Raw genomic sequence first — 21360 nt, 5'->3', positions numbered from 1 at the left:
TCTGTATTTTCTCATACTGAGATTCTAATTTTTAAAAAAATCTCATTCTATTGTTTACATCTCTTAATTCCATCTTTATACTCTCCAACTACTTGTATCTGTGTTATATTCTGCATAATTTCTGGTTTTATCTTGCAATTCACTAATTTTCTCATCACCTGTGTGTAATGTTTTGATACTATTTAATTCATCCACTGTCTTTTCTGCCTCAACAGATGTACACACACATACACCTGTGCATACATCATTTTTCTTTTGCAAATCTGCCTGGTCATTCACTTTAGGTCATTCAGTTTTATGATTTCATCCTTTATTTCTTTGAACACTTTAGCCATGCACTTCAATAATCTGCAGACCCTGGGGGTCTAAAGCTACCATTTATTCTCACTGCCTATTGTCACTCACAGAGATTAAGTGATCTTTGACTAGGAGATTTTATTGCATTTTAATTCAAGTGGCTCCAGTCAGCCTAACTGGGAACACTTCACTCCAGAGGGGACTTTCTTCCGCTTAGAGGCAGGGATACCACTCTCTCGGAATCACCTCATCCTTTCCCCTTAGGCCTTGATCTAGCACAAGAGCCCCTGGTCCAAGCTCTTTATGCCATGGCCTCCCTGGGCCTAAGCTTTCTAACAGTAGCACTGCTTCTGCATTCCAGAACAACCTCCCAGAGGCTGTGGGTTCTGACCCCAGGTCTGACCCCAGGTCTTATCATGGGATTTTTTTTTTTCAGCAGGGGTGGGTAGTGGTATGGGAGGGTCATTGGAGACCCCACTGCTTCTTATTAGGCTCATGATTCTTCAAAGAGTGTGTGCTATCTAGGGTCTCATTGTGCTGCAGCAGTAGGGCCTCTCAACTTTCAATGGTTGGTTTTTAGTACTTTTTGATCAAATGTTTGTTTCACTGAGAAGAGGGGTCTGCCAAGCTCCTCCTGCAGTCTTAATGAAGGTGATACCTATTGATATTTTGGCTGCTTAGGAGAGAAAAGGCTTCAGCTCACAGAGGGAGATCCTCCCATTCTGCTTCTTCTTCCTCCCCAGAGGGGCCAGAGTCCGCCCTCCCTTCACCCCTTACTTACAATGAAGACCACCAACAGCATGACTCAGGTCTCTGCCCTTCTGCAGAGCAGCAGGAATAAGAGGGCAGAGGAAGCCCTTGACCTTGGTCACACAGAGGACTTGGTGTTGGCCTGACCCAGAGGGTACCCAGGGAAAGATGACTTCCATGAGGCCAGTGGTTACTCCTTGGAAAGGGTTTAAAAGGGAGTGACCAGAAGGGCCAGGAGTGTCACTGGGTTTCCCCACACAAGGGAACAAGGTGAGGAAACAGGTGGCTGAATTAGGGGCACAAAGCCAGGGCCCTCTTCTGTATATAAATGATCCCTCAGTGATACTCATGAATGGGTTTTTACTTCCTCTCCTCTCTTTCCTCCAAAGACATTCTCTTCCTCAGCCTGCCCCTTTGAGATGAAATGGTTTATTTAATTCAGAGACCAAATGTACAAGCCAAGGTCAGCAGGTCTGTCCAACTCAGAACCAGGAAGTCTGTCCCACACGCCCAGCCCTTCTTGGTCCTAATGCCCTCAGAGGGCTCTTTGCCAGGAGTCCCCTCACTGCCCCAGGGACACCACTGGCTCAGGGGACTGTGTTGTAGACCTTGTAGTTGTCCTCCTGGGTGACGTGCAGCTTCCAGGGGAAGAGACGCTTCTGGGAGGGGAGACCTCGGGCCCGCTTCACCATGAGCTTCACGTCCTCATCTGACAGCAGCCGAACCAGGTCCCCCTCAGCGTCACGGTAGTTGAGGGCGATGTCCTCTCTCTGGAACTCCCGCCTGGGTGGGAGAGATCAGAGTTCGGGAAAGGTCCAGCAGCCTTTAGGCCTAGGTGTGGGAGCAGGGAGAGGGGATGGAGGGAGATTTAGGGCCGGGATCTAAGAATTGGAAGGGGTCAGAGCTGGACACCGGTTCTATCATCTGAGTGGTCCAATCTCCCATTGTACAGATGGGGAAATTGAGACCTCCAGGGGAAAATGGGACTTTCACAATAAATTTGTGGAACAGCTTGAAATGTCTTATAATGTGCTGAAGACTTTAAGAACTGTCATGGGGAAGAGAAGTGGGTTTTATTGAGCACAGAGTAGAGGAGGATAAAGCCCCCGAGACAGCCCTGTGTGTGGCCACAAAGAACTCATGAAGGACTGGAAGTGTCTGATCTGGGTACAGGTAGACGGGTGAACAGCCATTCAAATTTTCCACAGGTAAATCTGACAAAATGAGTCAGAAGCTCTATCTGACTTGCAAACACCTTGATCCCCAAACCTCACTTTTAGAAAATCATCCTAAAGAAATAATCAGGCAAAACATCAAATAGGCGAATCGCAGCACTATTCACAGTAGTATGTAAAAAAGTGGAAGATAACTTAAATGCCAACAAAAGGGGATGGTTGCTTTAGTTATGGTGCAGCCACAGAACAATGCTCTGTAGCCAACTAAATAATAAAATTATGGGGAGTGGGGTGCCGGTGGGGTGTGAGCTGAAGAAATATGAATGCACATCAGATAATGAGAGGAGTAAAATATGAGGTGATTTCAGTTCTTTATACTTTTCCATGACTTCTGACATTCTTTTTAAAAAATAATGAATAGATATTACTTTTACAGTCAGTAATATAACAATGCCATTTCCATTCTGTAAAGCAACTGTTCATAACTGGGTCTTGGGAGGTGGTGGTTCCCTGATGGAGAAGGGTTCAAGTCCAAGGTTTTGACTTAGAAAAACTTCAGCAAATCCAGGCCCACAAACCTCAAGCCCCTTTACCTCTCTGCAGCCCCCTCCCCCCATCTCTAATGTGGTGAGCAAAACAAAAAGGTGAAATAGATACAAAACGCCCAGCCCTTGAATGTGCTGTGTTCCTCCCTCTGTTCTCTCCTGCAGGGTGTCTGACACCCCTCGAAACTCCCACCCTAGCCCCTCACCTCATGAGCTCCAGCAAGTCCTTGAAGAGTGGGGTGCTGCTGAGGTCCTCCTCCACTGCAAATGTCCCTAAGGAGAGAGTGGGCAGGAGTAAGGAGGCAGCCGGCCAGAAAGGGGATAAGGGAATGAAGCTGGCCAGGTCACACTGGACCTTGAAGTCTTGTGACGGGGTATGACTTATCTGGAGGATGGTGGGAGCCACTGCAGGCTTTCAGGTATGTGTGTTTGGTCGGGGGACATGTGATCAGGTTTTGGTCTTGGAGCCCAGAGATGGAGTGGGGTTGGGGAGGGCCAGGGAGGCTGGACAGACCCCTCCCTCCCAGCAGGCCACCAACTTGATGGTGCTGATGGTGTCCTCATAGTAATAGCAGCGTAGCCAGTTGGTGGGGTCTTCCTCCTCTGGGAAGTCCTTGAGGATCTTCACAAAGGACACTGGGAAGATGCCTGTGGTTCCCCGGACAGTGCCCTGAGGGAAGAAAGAAGACACTGCCCTGTGGGTGCTGGGAGAGGCAGCAGGGCCATGTCTCGGGGTCCTGCCCTTTTATAATGATGAGGAAAGTCAGACAAGGTCTGGGCCCCCTCATGCAGAAGAAAGAGAAAAAGTGGACAAGGTCACCAAGCTGTTCACCCCAAGACATCCATTTTTGAACAAGTCAAGACCTGAATTTATCTGGAAACCTGCTTTCATCTCATTCATTTATTCACTCACTCAGTCATTCATTTGACTACTTCTTGAGTGCCAGCTAAGGGGTAGGCTCTGGGCACTCAGAAGGGATGGAAATCCCTGCTTTTCCCCCTGGAGCTTCCACTGTGCTCCAGACAAGGCACAGGTAAACAGGTGAACTTTACAGGCAGTCATATGATGGTAGGTGTCCAGGAGGAAAACGGGATAGGGGAGGGAGAGGGTTAGAGGCAGGGCGCATTCATTCATTTATCCATCCATGGACACCACCTGCTCTAGACCAAACAACCAGAACTCTCCCTCCAGCCAGGCCTCTTTACTAAACTCCAGCCAAGACCTAGCCATTGCTGTGCTTTGTCACCTGTTCTCTTAATCTTCATAACCCTATGGAAGACATATTGTTCCAGCCTCTTTTACAGACATATAAACTGAGGCTGAGGTAGTACTCTTGCTCTTTCCCTAACCCTCCCGTCCATCTGAAGCCAGAAGTCATTTAGCATACTGACCCACAAAACCTTCTAGAAAACAAGAAGTCAACAAACATTTCCTGTTTCTGGAGAATGACCCAGCAATACCCTTCAGCTGTCAGAGCTCATGAGTACCCGAGACAGAGCTGCGGGACTGGGGTAAAAATCAAACCAAGTTGTGAGATGAACAGTTGGCCCATACTCCTCTCCAGCCCCTGGGCGCCAGGGATCCTCCCCTTCCTTCAGTGGTTTCCGGACCCCTGGCGGCTGGCCCTGCCTCGGGACCTGTTCCATAAGCTCCTTCACACACCGCTTCAGGAGCCCCGAGAAAAGGGAATCTTCCATAACAAGAGGACTTAATCCAAAAGGCTGCATGAGGCCTGGACTTCCCACTCGGTGATATCCCCTCCATCTCCAGTTGTGCTCTGAGCCTCTGTAAGGGCCATGCTTGCTGCTGGCAGGGACAAAGCGTGGCCAAGATGCCACACACCCAGGCCCTATATGGGCCGAGCCCTGAACAGCTGCGTCTCATTCAACCCTTCCCAGAAACCTATGAAGAAACAGCCAGGGTTATCTCCATTTACGGGAGAGGAAACCACGGGGTTGAGTAAGTTTCCCAAAGTCACAAAGCTAGCTAAAAACAGCTAGGATGTGACGTCAGACGCTGGAGCTCAAGTCAGTCTCCCTCCTCACTTTCACTCACTCCCTGAGTGGTGAGTAACTTTATCCGATTATAGACAGCATGTCTCCACTGGGCATGATTCTGCCTTCTGGGGCCAGAGGTCTGGGGACGCTCTTGATTGCTGCAGCTGGAGGGGTGCTACTGGCATCTAGCAGATGGACGCCAAGGTCACCATTAAACACCCCACAGTGCACAGGGCATCCCCCAACAGAGAACTGCCTGCTCCCACAAGTCAGAGTGAACAGGCTGAGAGACCCTGTTATAGAACAAGGAATGAAACTCAGAGGGTTAACTGACTTTCTAATGTGACCACTGATGGGGTCAGAGGCAAGTGTAGGTGCCGGAATCTTCTGCTCCCGTCACATACACAATATTTCCTCAGGCTTCCCCGATCTACACCTTTGGACAGCATTTTTTCCCTGGGGCCTTCTCAGATCCCTCCTCTTTCTCTGATCCCTCATAGAATCAAAACGACTTCACCTCCAACTTACCTGCAACCTCACTTCCTCATTTTCAGTCTCACCTCCATGCTCACCTCCAAACTTACCTCCAGCCAGTCTTTATTGATCCGACTGAGAAGGAAGATCACATCTCCAACTTTGAAATTCAGCTCATGTTTGCTGTTCCCAGTGAAATCAAACAGGGCCTGGGAGAAGGAAATGGTAAGGAAGGAGGGAAGAAACATTCACCAAGTTCCTACTACAGTGCTTTACATACTCCAGTGTCCCATTTAACAGATGAGGAACCTGAGGCTCAGGGAGGATGAGTGACTTTCTGATACTCCACTCTATTTGTTAGGGAGAAGCCAGGTTTAGAACCCAGGTCTCCCTGACTCCAGAGCAGCTGCTCTTTCCAAGCCTGGGGGCATGAGCAAGAGGGAAGGGTTCAAACTCCCCGGACTTGGTAACTTCCCCATCCCCCAGGCCTCACTGGGGACTCCTGTGCCCCCATAGTCCCCAGGGCATTGACCACAATGGTTTTGAAATGCCATGTTTAAGAGTGTGTCCCTGGGGAGCTGTGAACCCCTTGAGGACAGGGCCTGGTCTAAGTCACCTCTGAAGTTTTGGTACCCAAGGCGGGGCTGAGCTTGCTGAATGAATGCTGGCTGGTACCCTCCGCCTCTGTGTGCTCATCACAGGCCCTCCCGTGGTCTGGCTGGGGGTTCTGACATGTCTGAGGCTGAGGCTGTGGGCCCTTCCCTCCCCTCCCCTCCCCCGCCCTGTACCCAACCCCCGCCCTAGGCACACAGTGGGCACCAGCAGGACGGGCTCAGGGGCTGGAGATGGAGCCAGGCTGCTGCCCAGTGGTGAGGTGGGATGGTACCTCTGCTCGTGGAGCTGCCATGCGGTCAATGCCAGCAGCTTGTGGGGACTCGCTTTTTCTGTGGAGAGAGAAGAGGGGCTTGTCATCCCTTCTGCTTCTGTGCCGAGGAGGGCCTCAGCAGAGGAGTTAAAGATGCAGCTACAATTGCTCCTCTGTGCCAGCATGCTACCCACAGCTCTCATCGCCCTGGAGGAGGGACTGCACCCCCCCTCTGTGGACCAGAAAGCAGAGGCTCAGATAAACATTTGCTTAGGGCCATAGCTTGCCAACTCTTTCCCGTTACTCCCCACACTCAACCCCTAATCTTCCAGCTGAGTAAATGGGCTTCAGAAAGTGCTGAGCTCCACTCCAGGACCCAGGGTTGCTGTGGGGCACAGATGGAATTCAGGCCACACCTGCCTGGGTGCCTGTGGGAAATGGCCAGGCACGACTTGGAGAGGACACTCAGAGACACTGGCCGGAATGGAGGGAGGAGCTGGATAGGCAGGCGGGGCTCAGGAGCCTTGTCCTGCGATTCTTAGCAGCAGCAGCAACATAGAGTTGTTCATCGGCTTGAATTTTCAGTGATTTTTTTTACCCCCTGCTTAGAAGGGGCCAGAGGGAGCTGGGGGCCCTTTAGAATAAAGGAGTGAGCAGCAGCGTCCCCTGGTGGCCAGTGTGATACACCAGGAGCCACAGCCGGCCCCATGGAACTAAAACTAACCAGGAACAAGGCGTGCCAGGCGATGATGGGAAGAATGTTTGCAGACAGAACCATTCCCCCTCCCTTCCCGACTCTCCCCGCCCCAAGCACCCAAAGCCCTCGGGCCATCGCCAATGGTTGCCATGGCAACAAGCTTTTTCCCGTCACAGCCCCTGTCCTCTGGCCTGTCGTGTCATACATCAAAACACACCCACTTTCTGTCCGTCCAGACCCTACGCTTGATTTTCCAAGCTTACCTAACAACCCAAACCACCCTGGAGGACTCAGACAAGAGAACCAGTTTATATGCCTGCCTTCTTTCAGGGGAAAAAGTGCCTTCGCGGCAGGGGCCTCCAGGACAGCCCACCCGGTCAGCAGCAAGTGGCCCAGGGCCGTTGTGAGCACGGGGCCCCATCACTTACACTCGCCGGGTGCGCGGGCGGAGCCGCCGGAGCGCTTGAGGCACCTGCTCGGCGTCGTAGGACGACTGGTAGAAGAAGATGCGAACGTCCTCGTCCATCAGCACCCAGATGGGCAGGCTGAGGAGGTGCTGCGTTTGCCGAGAAGGCAGGACAGGTCGGGGGTCAGCAGTCTTGGCATCCCAGCCCCATAGCTCCATCCCCACTCCCCGCACACACACTATTCCCCGGCCATTAATGCATTCTCTGCCTGATAAAGAAACAAGATATATTTTGAAATTTCAACAGGGTGAATGAAACATGTCACAAGATCTACCCCCGGGTTCAAGGTCAGGAGGAACCACCTAACTTGAGAAGAGCTCGTTTGGAAAAGACCCACAGCCCTCCAGACACAACAGATGACATGATGCGGTGGTGACTATTCAGGCGCGGCACTGAGCGCCACACCGTGTGACCTCGCTCCCTCTCACAATAACCTGGGAGTGAGGGTCACAGAGGTGAAGGGACCTGCCCAGGGCCGCACAGCCTAGTGAGCGACAGAGCTGGTCACCCAGAGCCATCTGCCACCAAAGCTCATCCCTTAGGTCAGAATGAGACAATGGTCGGGGAAGCACCTCCCAGATAAACCACATTAACAACACTTGGTGATATTACCACCTAAATGACGCTTCCTGATACTGTATGTCATATTATAGGATCAGAGTGGGAAAGTGCCCAGGTCAGTGGGCAGAGCTAGGAAGTGGTAGGGTTGAGATTGATTATCTGATGCTGGTTGCAACACCCATGATGCAATGACCCTCAAGCTGCGAAGATGCAGAGCACCCAGAACCTGGCAGGGTCATCCCTCCAAGCTGTCCACTGCACAGGTCCCCAGGAGCACTGCAGTTGGCTTTGGGTGCTACAGCTCCAGACGCACCCAGAGCCCCCCCAGAAAACCCCATGGGGACGGCAGGATGGAGGGAGGCCGGGAACTCCACCCCAGAGGGACTGCAAACTCAGAGCCTAGAAAAGGCACGGTTGCTTTATGGGGAGGATGGGAGACAGCAGCCCAGAGATGAGCTCACGGGCCACAGATAGAGCCAGGCTGTGCCTGGGACAGAATCTGCCACTCATCTAGGTGACCTTGGCAAGGATGCCTCTGTGTATTCATTAATACAATGAGGGTGAGGGTACCTCCCTTGTAGGATTGTGGAAGGACTAGATAAGTGAATTTGTGCAAAACACTTAGAACAGGCATCTAGCAAGGGCCCCATCCAAGCTGAATGTTATCATTGTTGCTATTACTTTTATTCCAACACAGTACAGTGGATAGAGCAAAATCCTGGAGTCAGAGAGATGTGTGTTCAAACCCCATCCTACTTACTAAATGCTCTGTGACACCAAGGGAGCGACTCTACCTCTCTGTGCCTCCATTTCCTCACTTTAAAATATGGATAAGAGTACTGAACTCACAGGTTATTGAGAGAATTAAATAAGCCATTTATCCAACAAATGCATGGATATATCAAGAGCCTCTTAGTTGTACACCACCTGGTTCCAGGCAATTGTCGTTATCACATGAACCCTATTCTTAATGAGGACAGAGGTGAGACCACTGAGTAGAAGTCACAGAAAGCTGGGCTTTTCTAATAGCTGTCCAACAATGGATGAGCAGCCTGGGTCAGGAAGAGTGGTAATGAGCTCCCCGTCTCTGAATGTTCCAAGCCCAGGGTGGGGTTACCAATACACTGATTGACCTTTTGGCTTCAAGGAACCCACTCAGACAGACAGGTAGAGATGAGATTCTCCAGGCTGCTGGTTGCCAAGACCAGGTGAAGAGCAAAGAGCTCCAGCTCCACATGCCTTCTCACTCTGGCTCCTTCCAGCCCTGCTGGAGGAGACTAGAGGAGCCAGCCACCCTGAAGAAGCAGCTGTCACAGCGCCCCCTGGAGGGGAGACACCACCAGTGCTGGAGCCCAGGTGCTTTCCTACCCTACCTGTTCTCCACCCAGAGCCCAGGATTCCTGCAGCCGCTGGGGAGGGCAAGCCAGCCACCTACTCCCTTTTGCTTCCCCCTCCACACTCCTCCTGCCCCCTCACTCCATTAGGAGTCATGCTGTCTCACATTCTGGAGGCAGGTTCACAGTTTACAAAGCACTTTTCTGTCCTTTTCTCAACATCAGTCCCCTCCTGTGAAACCAGAAAGTTGGGGGCACCATCTCATTTCATAGGCAAGAAAACTGAGACCTAGATAGGATGAGCAATTAATCCTAAATCACGCAGGGAATGACAAAGCACAGACCAAAGAGACTCCTAGCTCGGTGCTCTTTTCCCGTAAGAGTAGGAGAGGAAGGGGCGATCTCACTGTCTCTGAGGATGCCTCTTGGCTCTGAAGAGGGTTGCTTTCTCCAGTTTCCTAAGGTTGCCATCAAGCCATGTCTTGTATACCTCTAGTGACGGGGTGCCCACTACCCTAGGAACGCTATCCATTTCTTGCACAGCTTTAATTGGTGTAAGGCTTTCCTAACCAGCCTTGTGTCTGTCTATAAGATGCTCCTTCCTCTGTGCTCCCATCTCCTGAGGATGCAGACAATATACAGGTTGGGGAATACATAAGGGCATCTGTCCAAGGCCCATGGATGCCACTAAAATCCAGCCTGTGTCCTGTTCATGTGTGTTATGTGAGAAAGCTGGGGGCCTGGCTTGCCATGCCCCTGTTATACAGGCTGTTCTTCATCTGTCTGTATTCCCATAAGACAGTGGGGACCTCGGGGCAGGCATTGGATCCTATTCTCCTCTCTACCAGGAGGCTCAGCACAGCCATTAGTCAGTTCAAGGTGTGTCTTCCTGAATCTTCTCCACTGCTCCTGCCCCATCCCCCTGGAACCCTGAGAATATGTCCTGTTTCTCTCCCCAGGCCTGGCCTTTAAGGATTGAAGATGAGGGCCATCAGAGCAGGAGAGCCAGCCCCAGTTCCCAAAGCCACCTGGGCCCCTCCCTGTGCTCAGCACCCTGTCCCCTCCCAGGAGCCACGTGGCCTAGCCCCGCCTTACCTTCATGTAGGCGTTGAGGGCAGGTATTCGCATCTCGGCAATCTCCTGTTTCACACCCACGTAGACTTTGGCTGAGAAAACGCAAAAAGCTGTCCTGGGAATCTGGCCCAATAGCATTGTCTCCGGGCCAGGAGCTGCCCACCGGAGGCAGGAACCCTTTCCACTAGCTCAGCGCTCCTCCCGCTCATCGGCCCACGGCGCTCTGGGGGCCACCATCCAATGTGCATTCTCTGTTATACTATCATCAGCTGATACTTTTCTTGTTTTAACTGTTTATCTATTGCCTTTTCCTACACACGTACACAGACACACGCACACAGACACACACACACACACGATTCTTAGCTCCAGGAGAACAGGATCTTTGCATTGCTCACAGCTACAGTCTCATCACCTGGAACTGTGGTCCTCAAGTCTGGTTGTGCATTCATGTTGCCCAAGGAGTGTGTAAAATCTCATTGCTCGGGACTCACCCCAGAAGAATTTAAATCAGAATCTCGGGGTGGAACATGGGCATCAACAATCTTTTAACCTCAAGGTGCTTCCAATATGCCACCCAGGTTAAAGAGCCATGGTGTAGAACAAGGGCCGAACTAGTAAATATTTGAGGAGTGGATGGGTGAAGCCTTCCTCGAAAGCAAGACAGAGTGTTTGTGGGGAAAGGGAAACTGATGATGCTGATCAAAGACAAATGTCCTCTCTGGGAACTTCAGGGAGCTCTGAATCACCCACTCAGAGAGCCCCCCAGAAGGCAAATGTGAGATAGGTCTGGCTCCTGCTGGCCACTGCCCTGAGGCACACTGGTGTCTAGGAGTGGCAGGAGGGCAGCATCTGAGGCCTGGGGGAGTGAGAAACTGGGAGATTAGTAGCAAGTAAAGGGCAACTAAATTAAAAGATGCTTACTCCTTGGAAGGAAAGTTATGACCAACCTAGACAGCGTATTCAAAAGCAGAGGCATTACTTTGCCAACAAAGGTCCATCTAGTCAAGGCTATGGTTTTTCCAGTGGTCATGTATGGATGTGAGAGTTGGACTGTAAAGAAGGCTGAGAGCTGAAGAATTGATGCTTTTGAACTGTGGTGTTGGAGAAGACTCTTGAGAGTCCCTTGGACTGCAAGGAGATCCAACCAGTCCATTCTGAAGGAGATCAGCCCTGGGATTTCTTTGGAAGGAATGATGCTAAAGCTGAAACTCCAATATTTTGGCCACCTCATGCAAAGAGTTGAGTCATTGGAAAAGACTCTGATGCTGGGAGGGACTGGGGGCAAGAGGAGAAGGGGACAATAGAGGATGAGATGGCTGGATGGCATCACCGACTCGACGGATGTGAGTTTGAGTGAACCCTGGGAGTTGGTGATGGACAGGGAGGCCTGGCGTGCCGCAATTCATGGGGTCATAAAGAGTCAGACATGACTGAGCGACTGAACTGAACTGAACTGAAAGGGCAACTAAAGTCATAGGCATGCAGGTCAAATTATCTGTGTGGGGCAGCAGAGAGGCGGAAGGGAGGGGAGTGAGAAGACAAAAGTGAGGACGATGGGTGCCTGCCTTCCCAGGAGCACCAGAGGAGGCGACTCTGTAAGGAGATGGAGGAGCCATGGGAAACAGGAAGGGAATTGGGAAAGGCTGGCACCACAGCAGTTTGGAGAGAGCATCCCAGAGGAAGAAGTGGGCTGATGAAGTTGAGGCCTGAGTTGTACCCATGGATCATGTCATGGGCCGCTGTCCCCAGAGGAACTCACAGAGCAGGAAGAGCTGAAACCCAGCTGGTGGGTTGAGCAGAGGATGGAAGATGAGAAGGTCAGACAGCAAGTCAAGATTTATTGTGGAAGGAAGGAGAGATCTTTGAGGGCCCTTGGGGCTAACAGAGGCTTCTGGCTAGAATGCTCACTTAGGATACGTTTTTGCTTAAAGATGAAAGAGAACCAAGCCCGCCCGTGGTGAAGCTTGGCAGACAGTCAGTAGATGAAGGAGAAGGTGAATCTACAGGGGTAGCAAGGGACAAGCTGTCAGGGAGGAGAGATCAACTGAGAGCAGGAGGGGCCCCTCCTCCCTGCCACCCAGAGATGGGGAAAGGGTGAGTGAGGGAACGGGTGAGTTTCCTCCCTGGGGCTGGCTGCTGGCTGGGAACCTCAGGCACTGGCTAAGGCAGAGAGGAAGCCCAGCTGGAGGTGGGGTTTGAAGCTTGAAGAAGGGAAGGTCAGGGAGTATTTTGCAGCCTGTGGGGTGGGGCAGGCACAGCCAAGGCACACACCATGAACCCTATACCCCACTCTGGCAGGGTTCTCTCCTGCTGGGCTCACGAAGGCTGGCCTTGAGAAGCCGAGAAGTTTGCACCTTTCCAAGGTGCGTGTTAGGACCGAGTAGGGGTGGAAGGCCAGGAGACAGGGGGGTGGAGGCCCATCCAAAAGCAGCAGTGGGTGCGCCCCCACGGTGTCCCAGCAGAGCAGGGAAGGAGGAGCACCCATGGGGGACTGAGGAGTTACAGGGCAGTTCCCCTCGAGGGGCTGGAAGATGAGTCTGTGTTTAACATGGGGAACACAGGGATCCCTGTCTCCAGGAGGAGAGGCCGGGGCTGATGCGCTCAAACCTGGTGGTGGATGGCTAAACCGGGGCAGCTGCGCAGGTCATAGAGCACAGGAGGTCAAGGGCTCAGAGGTTAAGGGTTCCGAGGCCGGAGAGCCAGAGGTGGCAGCCTGTGACTGGCAGGAGGGGGGCATGGATTAAATAAACAGTTTTCACTAAAATAGAATGGTTTATGCTAAAACAGAAGCACCGAACAGCACCCAGAGAGCTGGGAGGAGAGGCGAGCCAGTGGGCTCCGACCTGGGGCAGCCAGTCGCTGCCTACCTGGGAGCGTGGGGAGGATACAGGTTAAGGGGCTGGTCTTGCTCTCCTGACCGAAGCGCTCCTCCAGCTTGCTCTGTAAGGCGTAGAACTGGCGGTAGCGGCGGTAGATGAGGTACTTGGACCCCCCTTTCGTCTTTACCTCGATGACAAAAACCTAAGGACAAAAACCACAGGCTGAGCTAGCAAGCCAGGGATTGGGGCTTTGCAGACCGGGGGCGGGGGGAGGGGTGGCCTCACAGGCCAGAGGTAGAGGATGGTGGAGGTCCAGAGGCCCTAGGGTTAGATAATAATTTCTTGACCTCAGTATCACTTTGGGGGTGAGGTATTTCCCGGTCATGGGCACCACATGACATGAACCAGAATCCCTGGATGCCATGCAGTAGATGCCCCACCCCAGGTTGTGGTCATTAAAACTGTCTGCAGATATTTACTGCAAAGTGTCCCCTGGAGGGTAGAATTGCCCTGGTGAGAACCACCAGGATAGAACTTAGGAGAGGAAAGCACTGGAGGCTCAGAAGTCAGAGGGTGAGGGTGCAGGGGTCTTTCTTACAAAGTGGCTGGTGAAGCCTCTTTTCTCCTCAATGTCAGCGATGTTGGCTGAGATGGCAATGTCGTCAGGAAGCTGGTCGAAGTCGCTGAGGGAGGTGGGAGGAGAAGAAATGCTGGTTATCATCCTGAAGTGTTGAGGGGCTGCAAGGTGCAAGGCCCTGTGCCAAGTGAACCCATATACCCAGCATTCTCTGTTCAACACCCTTCACATGCCAGGCTGTGACACAGACCAGGCGTCTGGAGTTGGAGCCACATGTCAACAACCATACTAGAATCTAGCAAATCTCTGTGGGGCTGCGTTATTCATTCAGGAGCAGAGCATCAAGCACCCCTGCCTATTACACCCTGTTCTAGGCCCTGGGTCACCTGCTTCCCAGAGAGGATGGCTGATTACACCCAGGGAAAATCCTCACAGAGGAGGTGACATTTGAGCCAGGTCTAGAAGGATGAATAGGAGTCCACCAGGTAGGACCAGAGCAGGGGAATGCCTGCCCTCCTCCCTGGCAGACTGAATGCAGGTGCTAAGGCTCTGAGGGCCAAGTCTATTGTGGTTGGAGTCTGGTGTGCTCAGAGTCTGAATAGGCAGATGAGGCCAGGCTGAGGAGGGTCTCCAGAGCCGAGCTAAGGAATTTTATAAGCAACAGGGAGCCATGGACAGCTTCAGAAGAGAGTGAAAACGCAACAGGGCTCTGGCTTTAGGATGCCAACTCTGGCAGTGGCGTGGAGAGAAAAAGGAGGGCAGAGACTGGGGGACAGAGCGCCACTGGGAGGCTCTGACGTGGTCCAGCTGAGAGATGAGGTGGGCCTGAGCCAGACAGTGGGGATAAGAAGAGAAGACAGACAGGAGGGATACCTGATAACAGACACTGTGCCATTTTTGTGCCCTCTGCTTCTTCCTAACTAATCAAGCTCCAGTTCTTTTCACGATGACAAAGCCTAGCCCCAAGGTGATAGGTCACTTGGCCTGAGCCAAACATAATAATCCCATTGCTGTTTCCCAGACCCACTTGCAGCTAGGAGCAGCCATGTAACCTGTTGTGACCAAAGAGACCTAAGAGGAAATCTGCTGTAGGAGCCTCTGGGAGACGGTTTGCATCAAGATCCAGAGAGATGAACAAAGCTAGTAGGGTCTTCTCCTCTTTCCCCAACTGCCTGCCTGGAAAGTAGATGTGACATCTGGACTTGCAGCAGCCACATTGCATTCATGAGGCAAAAACGTGGGAATGATCACAGGAATCTCTGGGACTCTGGTCCTGAAGTCACTGAGCGGCAGAACCAGTTGTGACCTACCTCTGAACTTCTCATTATGTGAAAGCATAAACCTCTGTTTGTTTCAGCCACTATCAGTTCCTCTGTTCTCTGCAGCCTTCTGCATTTCCAACGGATACACTGGTAATTTACGAGTCATTCCAGAGTTACGACCAGCAGGGTTTGGGGACTGTTTGGATATAGAGGTGAAAGAAAGGGCAGTGTCAAGAGTGACGCCCACATATTACCCGTATTGTGACCAGGATGGGTGGAAGGGGAGCAGGGTTGATGGACACATTTTGGAACGTGCTAATCTGAGAGGCCCCTGGGGCACCCAGGTCATGATCCTGCAAAAGTTGGTGTGTGGCTCTGGAGTCCTGCAGGGAGTGGAGTTGAAGAGGGTCCCAGCTGGATTGCGAGTGGTAAGAACCTTCTGCCCTGTGACTAGTGGTTAAAACCCCCAGGGAAGAGCAATCCGTGAGCAGAGGAGGGGATTGAGAGGGACAGATGGAGGAAGAGAAAACGGAACACCAAGGCGGGGGAGGAGGAGCAGCTAGGGTCACCCAGTCCAGCCGCTTGTAGACAGATGAAGAAATTAGAAGCCATCAGCAATCGTGTTCCTGTTGCAGCAGTTGGGAAACAGGGTGGGGGGGGGGGGGCAGGGCTGCCTGAACCTCGGAGCCAGATGGAACCTCATTCCCAGCCCCCACTGGGCCCCAAGTGACGTGGACTGCAGGGATCTAACTCAGGACTCTGGAGGCTGGCCCAGGAGGTGACTCAGGATGGCAGTGGGCAGGCACAGGAAATCCCTACCACTCCCAGGCTAGCAGCCTCCCCACTCACTTTCCACACAGGGTCCTATGGTAACAAACACCCTTGGGAGAAGCTTCCTCCTCCACTTTCTCTCCTGAGACGGTGAATTTCCTGACTATTTCACCTTCAGTAGGAGGCCGGTGGGGCAGGAAGGAACTGGAGAGGCAGAACGGCCCTTTGCAGGGAAACAGGTAATGGTAACTACAGCTGACGATGTCCTAAGCACATGGAGCACCAGGGACCCTTCTAAGACAGTGTCACCTTTTTCCAGACTGAGGTACAGAGGTTAACAAACTTGTCCCAAAAAGTAAAAAAACTGGAATTTGGCTCCAGAATTTTTTCCCAGTCCACTGGCCCTGGTTTGAAGCTCCCAACAGCTGGCTGTGTTAAACTCAGATAAATCCCAGCCCCTCACAGCATCAGTCTCCCATCTAAAATAATAACAACAGTAATAATCTTGTTAGCAGCTACTGTAACTCAGACATTGTCCTAAGAACTCTAGGATGTGGCCTCTGCCTTCCTGGGTTTCATGGTTGATTGGAAGAGTTGGAAAAATAATTACATAATTTCAGTAATCATAGAAGCTGTGAAGGAAAAGTCCACAACGTTTCAAGCTACAGCAGGAGCCCAGCCATTACTATAGTCCCTGGAAGAATCAGTAGTACATCAGGCAAGAAAGCTCACCAAGCCGACACTTCTAAGATGGGGGTGAAGTTATCAGAGGGAGAAGCAAGGATGCTGTACCTGCAGGGAGGGCAAGGTGTGCTCAGACTGAGGATGATCAGGGAGGGCTTCCTAGAAGAAATGGCACCAGGTAAAGAGGAGTCGACTCAGGACAACAGGCAAGAGAAAGAGTGGGTGCAGAGGCCTCAACTATGCAAGAAGGGGTAAGTTACAAGGGATGAGGCCAGGGAGACCAGCAGAGCCTACTCATGAAGGGTGCTTTGTGCCCCGCCTTGGGGTGGTGGGGCAAAGAAGGGTTATGTTGGGAGACCTGTGTGTCACAGAGGGGAGGGCACAGGTGAAAGATGAAGACCTGAATTCCTGCTCTGACACTGCCAAGGTCAGCAGACTTGGGAAGACTCCTCTCTGAGCTCTGACCCCTCCACCACTCCGAGATGGGGCCCAAGGAGGTATTTATATCCCGGGAGGGTTTGGAGGTCACATCTGTAACAAGCGTAGCTGGAGAAGCCCCAAAGGAGCAGGGACCCTGCTCACTGCTGTATCCCCAGTGCCCAGAACAGCACTGGCACATAGCAGGTGCTCAGGGAGATGCAAGCCCACTCCCCGTGTCTGTTTTACAGCAAGTCCACTGTGTGCTGACACTGTGGCTCAGCAGTAAAGAATTCACCTGCAGTGTAGGAGACTTGAAGGAGACAAGGGAGACGTGGGTTAGATCCCTGGGTTGGGAAGATCCCCTGGAGGAGGAAATGGCAGCCTACTCCAGCATTCTTGCTTGACATCCCATGGACAGAGGAGCCTGACGGACTATAGTCCTTGGGGTTGCAAAGAGTCGGACACGGCTTAGCAACTAAACAACAACAAAAGCAACCACTGTGGGCCACGTGGGAACAGCCTGGCTGCCTGCAAGGCGGGGCCAGGGAGTTGAACCAAGAAGTCATTGCACCGGGCAAAAGCAGGGGTGCAAAAAAATGGGCAGCAAGTCCCCCTAGAAGAGTTGCCCCCTGGAGACCTCAGCCAGAACCCCTCTGAACTGAAGTCCACTCAGGGCCCATAGATTGATATTGTTCATGAAAAGTCCATTTGGGAGGCCTGGACAGGAGGAGCTGGGTGACGGGTGGAAAGACCCTGGGGCAGCAGCTAGTTCAGGGTTCCTGCCTCCTACACACAGTAGGCGCTCAAAACACGCTTGTGGAAAGTGCACTCAATGCCCCCACAGCAGTCCTTTCCACCTTCAGATGCCTCACGCCTTAGAAAGTCCTGCTACCAGAAATCTGCTGCCCTCCCATTACGTCCTCCACTTCGGCCTCAGGCATCCAGACCTCACTTTTAAATAGGCATCCAGGTACAGGGAGACAGAGACCCCAGGCGCGGCTCCATAGCCCCATGAAAGAGGGGGGAAGGGCACCTTTCCCCCATAGAGGGGCAAGCACAGCTTCCAGGGGACCAGGACTGGAGGGAGGGGTCGGCTCTGGGCATCATCTCTCTGACCCACATGCCCTGAGAAACAGGAGGTGCACCAGCCTCAAACAGCAGCTATTTCCTGAAGGTTCAGGTTTACATGCCAGGCCCAGCCTCCACTGAGGACTTGGGGGCTGGAGGAGCTGGAATCTGTGGGGGGACCTGAGGACATAGGGCTTGGCTCCTGCCTTCCTGAACCTCACCCCAGCCCCCAGCACCACCCTCTGTGGCTCTTGAAGACCATTCTTTTTCTTTTTTTGGCCGCACTGCGTGGCATGTGGGATCTTAGATCTCTGAGCAGAGATCAAACCCATACCCCCTGCAGTGGAAGTGCAGAGTTTTAACCACTGAACTGCTAGGAAAATCCCTGGAAGGGCATTCCTGAATCACCCTCCAAGCATTTGCATTTGATATCCCTCCTGCAACACATACACACACACACCTTCCTTCTGACATTTGACATTCAGGAATTCCATCCCGGCTCCCACTTCTAGCCGCAGAGTCCCCCAGGGGCCCTCTGCTGCCCACTTCAGCCAGACCAGCCTGACCCATCCCTGGTGACCCTCTGAGCCACTTCCATGCTTTTACCACACTCTTTCTGATGTCATCTGCAGCTCTGATCCAGAAAGGCAGGAACCAAGCCCTATGTCCTCAGGTCCCCCCACAGCTCAGAGCACAGGCTGACCTACCGAGGAAACTCAGAGAATGTCTCCTAAGAAATGAGGGGAGGCCCTGGCAAGGCTATGCTCGGAGCCCCAACCTTGCCACTCACTCCATGTGACCCTGAGTGAATATTTTATTCTCCTTGGGGCTCAGTTTTCTCATCCATACAATGACAGTGTTGGTCCCGAATGATCTAAAGACATTTTCCAGCTCAAAGATTCATCCATCCATCTGTTATTCGTTCATTCACTCACTCACTCAGCAGCATTTACTAAGTACTTAGTACTGTCATTGTTCAAATCCTGGGACATTTGCTGTTCACTTGCTAAGTCATGTCGACTCTTTGCGACCCCATGGACTACAGCACACCAGACTTCCCTGTCCTCCACTATCTCCCAGAGTTTGCTCAAGTTCATGTCCATTGAGTCGGTGATGCTATCGAACCATCTCATCCTCTGCCACTCCTTTCTTCTCCTGCCCTTAATCTTTCCCAGCATTAGGGGCTTTTCCAATCAGTTGGCTCTTCACATCAGATGGCCAAGGTAATGGATTCAGCTTCAGCATCAGTCCTTCCAGTGAATATTCAGGGTTGATTTCCTCTAGGATTAACTATTTTGATCTCCTTGCTGTCCAAGGGACCCCCAAGAGTCTTCTCAGCACCACAATGAAAAAGCATCAATTCTTTGGCACTCAGCACTTTTTACAGTCCACCTCTTACATCTGTACATGACTACTGAAAAGACCATAGCTTTGACTAGATGGACCTGGGATATAGCAAGATCAAAAGAGATAAATACCCTATGGGACTTCCTTCTAATTGCGGAGCCAGTGACAAAGAAAACAGATGAGTGCGTATAGACTATTATGCCAGAGAAGTAAGGACTACACAGAAGAAGGAAACAGGGTAAGTGTTTGGAGGGGGCTGTTAAGGAAGGTTTCTTGAAGGAGTTGACATTTGAGCCAAGCCCTGGAAAACAGCCAGATTCTGTGCCTCCATCTAAACAGAAGATGAAAAGCCATTACTCAACACTGTGGAGTAGTGAGGTCCCCTGGGCCCCAGACACCTGAGTTCCCGTCCAGACTCCACCACCCACTCCTCCGTGACCCTGGGAAAGTCACTCCCCCTCTCTGAACCTCAGTGTCTTCACCCATGCCTGAGGGAAGTGAGCCACTACTAGGAGTTTCCTTTAAAAAGTTCTCAGAGTCTGTATTTCTGAGTATTTGGGGTCTGACTCAACTCCAACCTCTCAACTTTTGACATTGATAAGCGGCTGCAGGACGGTGGGCCTCTGCCCTGCAAGGCCTGCCGGGAACAGTGAGGAAGCCCCGGGCGGGCAGCGCCCCTGCACTCACCTCTCAGCCCGAAGTTGCTGTGCCTTGGCCATGGCTGTCAGTCCAGGGCAGGGGTGGCGGAGGTTCTCACGACTGGGCCCAGACCAAGGTCACCTCTCACTTCCCTCCAGCTAGCCTCGTTTAGGCTGTGGTCCCAGGAGTCCCCAGGAGCTGCCTCTGGGGAGGCCCCCAGCCAAGCTTCTCTCAGCTCTAGAAGAGGCTCCTCCTCCAGGCCCTCTGGGGCTGGCTGTGGCCCATACTTCCTCTTCCCCACCATGCAGATGTACCATAGCTGGGGAAGTACACACTCTCTGACGCTGGGTATGTGGGGTACACTGATTTGGCAGGGGCATTTGGGGACTTCCTCGATGTCAGTTCTTGGTGCCAGATCTTGGCTGGGTATCAGAGACCTGCTCTCCATCAGAGACTGGGCCTCAGTGCTGACTCAGCCACCAGAGGGGGCTTACATCCTTGGGGAGTCACTTCACATCCACTGACTCATCACACCCAGCCTGCACCCCCTCACTGTCGAGACTTTACCCAACCTATTCCCTAAGCTGGGAGTGCGGGCCTCCACCTCACCTTCCTTCCCAAAGTCCTCTCTCAGATGCCACCTCCTCCAGGAAGCCTTCCTGGTACCCCCAACAAAATTAGTGCTCACAGGCACTTGTGTCATATTAGAATGTGAGGGTTGGTTTATCTTTCTCTATTCCCCCTTTCCTGGAATTCTGGGCTGCACTTCTCTCATGCCTAGATCCCCAAGCCTACTTGGGCCTGGCACAGCCATTTCTCCCTACAGGGCTGCCAACCAGAGTGAGCATCACATTACAAATCTGAGCATACTCTTCCCTGCTTAAACTTTAACTGCTTCACCCTGCACTAGGAGAAAGTCCAAACTTCTAGTCCTGTCTGCCTCCAAAGTTCTGAACACCCTACTGGCTTCCCCAGCCCCCTCTCCTGGGCTATTTCCTTCCCACAATGGCCTCTAGTCCATTTCTAGAATGTTCCAAGATGTCTTCCCCTCTTAGCCTTCATGCAGGCTGTTTCTGCTGGAATGCTCTTCCCTGTCTCCTTTAGGGCTCATCTTGGAAGTCACCTCTTCCGGGAGACCTTCCAGGAACCTGAACTCTAAATATGTCCCCCTCTCTCTGCTATTCTCTCCCAGATCCCTGTGCTTCTGCTTTAGAGCATTGAGAACTATTGTAACTCCATATTTGTTTGTATTTTTATATGTCTGACAACTGTCTTCCCAGCTAGTGCAGTGCCTAGCACGTTGCAAGTGCTCACCCAATATTCAGGGAATGAACATGATTTTGTGGCCCCTCTAACCTGTATGGCTATAGAATTCTGAAGGGAGCTCTCCCAAGAGAGCCACACCCACTTGTCACACACACACACACACACACACACACACACACATTCACATTCACTCCTGCATCACAGATGCAAAGTAGAAAGCAGCAGGAAGAGGGTATGGATGATAGGGAAGACATGCCTTCTGGCATC

General features: G+C 52.1%; 1 protein-coding gene across 2 annotated transcripts; it reads right to left on the bottom strand.

The window, feature by feature from the left end:
* Positions 1 to 1456: 1456 nt before the first annotated feature.
* On the bottom strand, positions 1457 to 20158 carry NCF4 (neutrophil cytosolic factor 4). Of its 2 annotated transcripts, none has more exon segments than NM_001434767.1 (11): positions 1457 to 1878; positions 2974 to 3032; positions 3034 to 3040; positions 3307 to 3437; positions 5350 to 5448; positions 6126 to 6183; positions 7230 to 7357; positions 10259 to 10329; positions 13108 to 13261; positions 13658 to 13742; positions 19876 to 20158. In NM_001434767.1, coding segments are annotated over 11 exon segments (858 nt in total). In that variant the 5' UTR covers positions 19908 to 20158; the 3' UTR covers positions 1457 to 1844.
* Positions 20159 to 21360: the final 1202 nt, after the last annotated feature.

Source organism: Bos taurus, chromosome 5 (assembly GCF_002263795.3).
Source record: "Bos taurus isolate L1 Dominette 01449 registration number 42190680 breed Hereford chromosome 5, ARS-UCD2.0, whole genome shotgun sequence".
Lineage (NCBI taxonomy): Eukaryota > Metazoa > Chordata > Mammalia > Artiodactyla > Bovidae > Bos > Bos taurus.
This window is presented reverse-complemented; position numbering and strand designations above follow the sequence as displayed.